The sequence below is a fragment of the Aplysia californica genome, unplaced genomic scaffold (genome assembly GCF_000002075.1).
Source record: "Aplysia californica isolate F4 #8 unplaced genomic scaffold, AplCal3.0 scaffold00133, whole genome shotgun sequence".
In the NCBI taxonomy this organism is placed as follows: domain Eukaryota; kingdom Metazoa; phylum Mollusca; class Gastropoda; order Aplysiida; family Aplysiidae; genus Aplysia; species Aplysia californica.
In genome coordinates this window covers 714,749-722,914 of record NW_004797403.1, presented here as the reverse complement: position 1 = coordinate 722,914, position 8,166 = coordinate 714,749, and the positions used below count along the sequence as shown (strand labels likewise).

Sequence of the window (8,166 nt, the reverse complement as noted above, 5' to 3'; positions counted from 1 at the left end):
TCTCTCTCTCTCTCTCTCTCTCTCTCTCTCTCGTTCCTAGCTAGCTAGTGTATCCTTGATCGGTAAGATTCACTGTAAGATGTGTAAAGTTAATGCCAGGAATACCCGTTCTTTAAATACCGTACTTGATTTATAAAGCCTTTGATGTAAATGCACATTTTGTCAGCTTTACTTCTCTTTTCATTTTGAATTTTAATGAGAGTAATATATAATTTAATTGTTTTAATGTATAGCTGCATGTGCTTTTACGGTCTGTACAGCCACGAAAAATTTCCCTCTGGGATAATAAAGTATTATCTTATCTAATCGTATCGTATTTCCACTTTCATGTCAAACCTTACATGTCCCTTTCCTTTCTTCCTCAGATTGAGAGTCGACTATGGAGAAAATCTAGGAGTACAGCATACTCTGATATCCCAGAATGCGTTGGGGTTGATCTCAACCGAAATTTCGGATTCGAATGGAACGATAGTCCCTGTAAGAAAATTTTCATTTTACGCTGTCAGGAAGCAGATATTATTATGACTCAATTTTCCTTTTGCAAACAAAAAAAACCCACCCAAAAAAACTATTTTTGTATTAGGTGATTGTATTATGATATTGCGGTGTATTGTCTGAAATTCACATTTCTGAGAGTGGTTTGGTTGTTGTTGTTCTTGTTTAGTTTTGTAATAATTTTCACGGAAATTTATGTTCCAGTTCCCGGGTGGGTGAATTTTTTTTTCTCTGACTCCTGATTATATCTCGATTGTCTTGATGTCTATTACTTGACTTATAGACTTGACCTTCAGAATGACATTTTTTAGTGTTATGTAGAGAATGACGTCGATCTATATCAAAGATCGTACATAACGAGACAGTTAACTCTGCCCAAAAAGTGTCCACGGAAGTCCGCGCATTGGTTCAGATGTCGCTACAGTCTTTGTTCCGCGAAGCTCTCTTTCGTTTCTCCAGAAGCAGAAAAGGACTAATAGGGCCTCCCCCCTGGCGCATCAGCTGTTCCGGTTCGCTCAGCGCGGAGTTTTGGGGTTATTTTATTTTTATTTTAATAACCTCTCGCCTCTCGTTCTAAAGCCAAATTAAACGAATAAGACAGTCGCCCCTTCAACCTGAAGAGGATTTTTGTCAGAGTAACCTTTTAAAAAGGCATTTTTCCGAAATTTTATTATAATTTATATAAAAACTTGTTAGTTTCACTTTGATTTTTGTCCACACAAGTAATGTAACTATGTTTGCAAAGCGGGCGCTTTTTCATAGAGGGCGCAACCGGATTTTGAGGACACTTTTTTAATTGGTTCAAAGAGAGGAGTGAACCATCTTGTTATACAAAATCTTTGTCTATATTTGAAAATAGCTTTACTGGAAAAAATGTATGCCATTATTGTAGTCTACAGGTCTAGAATGGACATATGTATATCAATATTATAATACAGGTTTGTATACGTTGTGTAGTAATTGTGCACGTGGTATTAACCCTATTTGTACGTCAAGTTTTATATCGTATCCATACGACCTGGGGAACTCTGTGGCACCATTTTCCAAAGAGGAAATTTACTCATTAATCCGATCGTACGTTTTGCATAGCAGTCTGTCAAAATGATTTTTTGAGAAATACTGAAAGTTTCAATTTCTACTAAAAGTATTCTAAACTGTGAAGAACACAACCCCTGGGCTACAAAAGGACCCCAGGGCGTACGGATAGGGTTAAGAAGTAAATTAATTACCGGTATATTTAGATGTACATATACTGTAACGCCTCTGTATAACGGACTCCCTTGGAACCCAAAATTTTGAACATTTTAGCCAAGGCACGGATTGGCCAAAAATGAGTAAAGTAGTGTACGTCATACCGAAAGAAATAAGAGTCACTACAAAATAAAACGTGAAAAGGTATATATATATATGTTTAACTATGAAAACTGTGTTAAGTTATTGAGGTGCTGTCATTACCGAAAACGTTTTCCCGTTTGTTTGTTTTTTGCCCCTCCCCCTCCCAAAACTTGACCATTGACCACTCCCCACTGCCCACTTCCCACTCCCCACTCCCCACTCACGACTCCCCACCGCCCACTCCCCACCGCCCACTCCCCACATCGTGACGTCAGTGTACGGCGGAAGCAGTAACCCTTGCAGCGGGACGTACTCTGGACCACACAGCTTCTCCGAGCCAGAGACCAGGAATCTCCGGGATCTGTTGCTAAGCAACAAGGACGCCATCAAGGGATATCTCACCTTCCACTCGTTCGGCCAGTTCTTCCTATACCCCTGGGGCTTCAGTAGTGATGTGGACATTGAGGACGAAAGAGATCTGGTAGGTGCAGTAGACTTTGAGTTTGATTTCACCCTATCAATACGCCATGGGGTCATTTTGTCATGCGTTTACATATTATTATTATTTATTATGCAGCTGCATTTTTTATCGCGTTAAAAAACAAATCACACGAACTTGCTCCAAAGTATTGAACAACTCAAGTATCAAGCTCTTTTCGTCATTTACTCCCATAAATCTGGAACACCTTGCCTCAGGATCTCAGAGACACTGCAAATTTTGATAGGTTTAAGCGATTGCTAATGACTCATTTGTTCAATTGATAGTTATAGTGTGTTAGTAAGTTCTGATTTGTAAATATACATGGAGATATATATACATATATATATATATATATATATATATATATATATATATATATATATATATATATATATATATATATATATATATATATATATATATATATATATATATGTGTATATATATATATATATATATATATCGTGCAGAGTAGAAGTATATAGGACATATTCCATCAGACTTGTCAAAATCTATCTTCACAGCTTTACCAAAGAAACCTAATGCAAACGAATGTGAAAAGCATCGTACCATCAGCTTCATAAGCCACATAACAAAGATGCTATTCAGAATAATTATGATGAGAATACGAAATAAAATTCTTCCAGAAATAGCACTAGAACAGTGTGGATTTATTGAAGGCAAAGGCACTGTAAATGCCATATATGTCATCAGAACAACAAAAGAACGTGCCCTAGAAGTTCAGAAAGATCTTCATTTATGTATTATAGACTACACCAAGGCATTCGACAAAGTTAAGCACGACAAGATCATCGACAGGCTGGAAGTCCTCAATATCGACGGGAATGACTTAAGGATCATCAAGAACATGAACTGGGATCAAACTGCTGCAATGAGAATAGAAAACGACATCAGCAAATATATACAGATTAAAAGAGGAGTCAGACAAGGATGTGTACTTTCTCCAGACTTGTTCTCCCTGTATAGTGAAAATATCATGAGACACATAGAATAAATGCCTGGTATCTCGATAGGGGGACATAATATAAGCAATCTAAGATATGCAGATGACACAGTCCTAATAGCAGAAGATGAAGAACACCTGCAGAATCTATTAAATGTCATCGTGCAAGAGAGTGACAACATGGGCTTAAGTCTAAACATATAGAAAACCGAAACAATGGTGATAAGCAGAAAAACTCCAACCCCAACATGCAATATCAAAATCAATGATACCACCCTCAAGCAAACACAATATTTTAAATATTTGGGGACCATTATATCATCAGATGGTAGATGTCAAACCAAAATTAAGAGCCGCATTTGCCAAGCAAAAGCAAACTTCCACAAGATGAAACAGATACTAACAAACATCAATCTGTCACTAGAAACGAGAAAAAGAGTATTGAAAAGTTACATTGAGCCAATCCTATTATACGGGTGCGAAGCGTGGACAATCAATAAACACCTGGAAAGAACAATTGTGGCGACAGAGTTGTGGTTCATAAGACGCATGCTACCTATCCCATGGAGAGCTAGAAATACAAATGAAGAAGTCTTGGTTGAAGAAAATTATAGAAGCTTATGACGAATATAAGAAAGCGACAGGCAATTTTTTTCGGACACACAATGCGGAAAGAAGCATAGGAGAATATTGTAACAACAGGCAAGTTTGATGGAAAGAGAGGCAGAGGCAGACAGAGGGAAAAGATACTGGACAAGATGACAACATGGCTAGTAGCAGCACGAACAACAGACACCATTGCTGCAACGCAAGACAGAGTGAAGTGGAGGTCCATGATCGCCCACGTCAGTCGGCAAGGCACCGGATGATGATGATGATGATGATATATATATATATATATATATATATATATATATATATATATCTCTCTCTCTTGGAAAAAAATTAATGGGATTTGTTGAACATGAAACCATTGCTGTTGTTGTTGTTGTTGTTGATGTTCCTGTTGTTGTTGTTGTTGTTGTTGTTTCTGACTTAATGTGTATGTGCGTGCTCGACTGTGGTACAACATCTGTTGCTGCTGTTTTGTAGTCATTGTTGTTGCTGTTGTTGTGGTGGAGTTGACGGTGGTGATAATTTATTTGTCTCTTAGAGCTACTCCAGTGTTTGGTCTGCTGTTTTTGGCAGAAGATATTCGGAGACGTCTCCGGCGAGCACCCAGGAACTATTCGGAGACGTACTCCCGCACACAGATATACTGCTTTGGGGGGGGGGGCAAACTTCGTATCGTTTGCTGCAGATCACACATATAGCCACTAAAACTGTCGGAAATCAATTATTTTCAACAAAAGTTCAAACCTATCTGCAAAATATCAAATTATGGGTTAAAACATGGGGCATTCCCCCCTGTAACCACCCATATTTTTTTAAATTGGTCTAGAAGCACAAAGCATTTTGTATTCTCGGAGACGTCTCCGAATAGATACTGCGGCTGTTTTTAGAGTCCTCCACCCGACACTCGGCATCGGCACAACTCCGCACCACACCGCACCACACAGCACCACACCGCACCACACAGCACCACACCGCACCACACAGCACCACACCGCACCACACCGCACCACACAGCACCACTCCGCACCACACAGCACCACACGGCACCACACAGCACCACTTCGCACCACACGGTAACACACAGCACCACACAGCATCAAACAGCACCACACAGCACCACACAGCACCACACAGCACCACACAGCACCACACAGCACCACACGGCACCACACAGCACCACACAGCACCTTTCTCAAAGGAAGTGTCTACGTACTCCCCAATTGGGGTCTACGTAGTCATGGTGTCTAGGTGGACCCCAAAAATGTTGGATTGTGATTGGCTCGCTGAGCGAGCGGTAGTTTACATTGGTTACAATGCAAGGGCGGTGGACTAGAATCTAGATCTAGATTATCTACACAAAAAAGATATCTAGATCTAGAAATCTAGAATCTAGATTCACTCCCACAATGGCCGTCATGTAAACAAACGGGACCGCAATTGTACAGGAGTGCCGAAACCGTGCACCGAAAAAGAAGCCGTTTGAAACTAGTAGACTCCATGCCTACAGATGCAATTAGGCCTACTGTTGATAATTATGATAGTAGACCTGTGAATCAAGTTGCATGATAGGCCTAGTGTGTCTCCGCCAATTCACAGGCGAGTAGTCAAGAGTCGCTCTTCGGTCATTCGCCCACTAGGCCACCACTAGATTTAAATCATCTACTTTCCGAACTGCACGCTCTTGGCTACGTTTATTCATTAAATACTCTATCTCTGGGCTAAAATAAATAAATTATAGATCTAGATCTAGATCTAGTAACACTAGATCGACACACCGCCCTTGCATTGTAACCAATGTAAACTACCGCTCTCTCAGCGAGCCAATCACAATCCAACATTTTTGGGGTCCACGTAGACACCATGACTACGTAGACTCCAATCGGGGAGTACGTAGACACTTCCTTTCTCAAAACACATGCCCTACCACCACATGAATAATGGAATACTACAGTAAACTCTCTGATACTACCTTACCGCCGGGAATTATGGGAAACTATAGACATGACGTATTACTATTCCGACTTACCCCATTTACAAGCTCTGAATCCTAACGGTTACTGACACAAAATATTTAAATTTTGTCATTTGCATTATCAGAAACTCCCGAACTCAAAACTTCAACCTTCAGCCGTTCAACATTCTGAAGTTTCTTGAAGTACATTCTCAAGTAGACTGAGGCTTGTGGGTGGTTGGCGGGTGCTCTGGTGTGGTTTGCTTCTTCTTTCTTATCAAACATCTATACTCCTTATCTCTCCTCCTTTCTTTTTTGTGTTTGTTACTCTCTTGTAACACCTCTAATCTTCGGCACTTGTACATGACCTTATTGTGTTGCAAGTGCCGTAAAACTCTTACTAAAACTAAGACCGATGCTTTAACAGCCGATGTGTGGTTAACTGCTCAATGATATTCTCGCTGTAATGCAGTACATTGACCCCATACTAAAGATCCTGAAAACAAAGAAGAAGAAACAGGAATATATGGAAATAAATACAGTCAACAGAAATGTGGTTTTGTGAGAGACTTTTGTGAACTCTTAGTGCGAAGAAGAAATCAATAAATGAGGGAGGGGGGGGGAGGGGGGGCTGAAAGAAGCCCGAGTTGGAAGCCCACTAACAAAACATTTGGGAAGAGAAAGATCTTGTCAGTGTGTTGGTGTTTTAGTGTCTATTATTGGCTGCTTGCACTGTATGCTTCCCAGGAAGTTGAGGTTGTTTCAGAAAGCTCTCAGCAGGTCTGCTGGGGTAATAGTATAGATTGTGAAGCGCATAGAGCTTGCTGTCGAGCGGGGATTTGCGCTATACAAATGCTATCTATTATTATTATTATTATTATTATTATTATTATTATTATTATTATTATTATTATTATTATTATCATAATAATTATTAAGAGACAAAAAATGCAAATTCAAGGACATTTGGATCGACCTAAAGATTTTGAATGAATGAATTGCTATCTTAGGAAGAAATAAATAGAAGGGGAAAAAGACTAAATTGGACTAAAAATAACTTACTTTAAGAACTTGAACATAAAAAAATGCAATGGCAACAAGGCAAGACGGCGACCGAGAAAGACCTGGATAGATGGAGTCAGGGAAGCATTAATAACTCACGGCATCCCCCTGACCCAAGCTCTCCGGCTGGCGATTTCTTTCCGCGACACCCAAAAGGGTATAAGCGGCGGATAAAAGGAAAAGTAAAGTAAAGAACAAACGGGTGACCGTGACAAATCAGGAACTGGCGTCGTCTGTTATACATGATGAAGCACTAAGGGGTCAGCCCTGGCACGCAAAAACTGTGAGTTCGATTCCCGAGTGGGGAGCATTTGTGAGGCAGTGTGGTGAAGTCAGGCGCTTGTCAAAATGATGAAGTTGAAGAAATTGGCATTTTCCCTACATTTTGGCAGTTTTTATCGAAATTTTGTTTTTTGCTTCTTCACCTTTTATATCCATTTAAGAATGCACGCATGTATGAGTTTTACTGGAAAAACATGGATTAAAGGCACAAAAAAATGTACATTTTCACATCCCACGGACTATCAAGTTATAGAAATAATCAAACTTTGGTGGCCATTTTCTCGGTAATTCTACTTCTGAAATCAGGCGACCCCCATCTCCTTCAGTTGCAAATATCTCAACTTGAAATTCAAGATAAATTGTTTTCTTTTCATCGAAAGCAAGGCAAATAAACAACGATTATATCAATAACTCCACGTGCCCAAAAATTGACGAAGGCCTGATTCCACTGAGTCGTGAGACATTTTATCGAGTAACTGCGTCATTCTGCTGGGGCATTGTATCCTAATACATGTATTACTAGGTGCTGAAGATTGGAGGTTTTTACAAAAGAAAAACAAACACCAAAAAAAAAAGGGGCGAGAGATAAGGACGATAGATGTTTGATAGGAAAGAATGAGCAAACCACACCAAAGCACCAGTCACCTATAGTTTGCGACTACACTATTTATTTCTAAAGAATGACACAATTCGTAAGCAGCGAGTAGGAACTAGGATTTTTCTTAGAAGTACATTCTGTTTGACATCCTCCTTTTCATGGCTGCATCAACGGCAACGTGGGCTGAGCTCTTCATTCACTAAGTTCTTATACATGTACCATGATGATGATGATGATGATAATGATGATGATTATGACGACGACGACAACGATAATAACACGTTTTGTCCGTGGCCAATACCAAGACCAAATACAAATCAATGTCATCATATGTATGTGTAGTTGCTGGGTTGTTTTTTTTTTTATTATTGCTTTCCTCCCCC

The 8,166-nt window shown here is 39.7% G+C and overlaps 1 protein-coding gene across 1 annotated transcript in view; it reads left to right on the top strand.

The window, feature by feature from the left end:
• Positions 1-341: 341 nt before the first annotated feature.
• Positions 342-8,166, top strand: part of LOC118477542 (carboxypeptidase B-like) — an 8,931-nt gene continuing 1,106 nt past the window's right edge. The window contains exons 1-2 of the mRNA XM_035969266.1: positions 342-477; positions 2,106-2,315. Coding sequence (XP_035825159.1) covers positions 342-477; positions 2,106-2,315 — 346 coding nt within the window. The remainder of the gene's footprint in view (positions 478-2,105; positions 2,316-8,166) is intronic.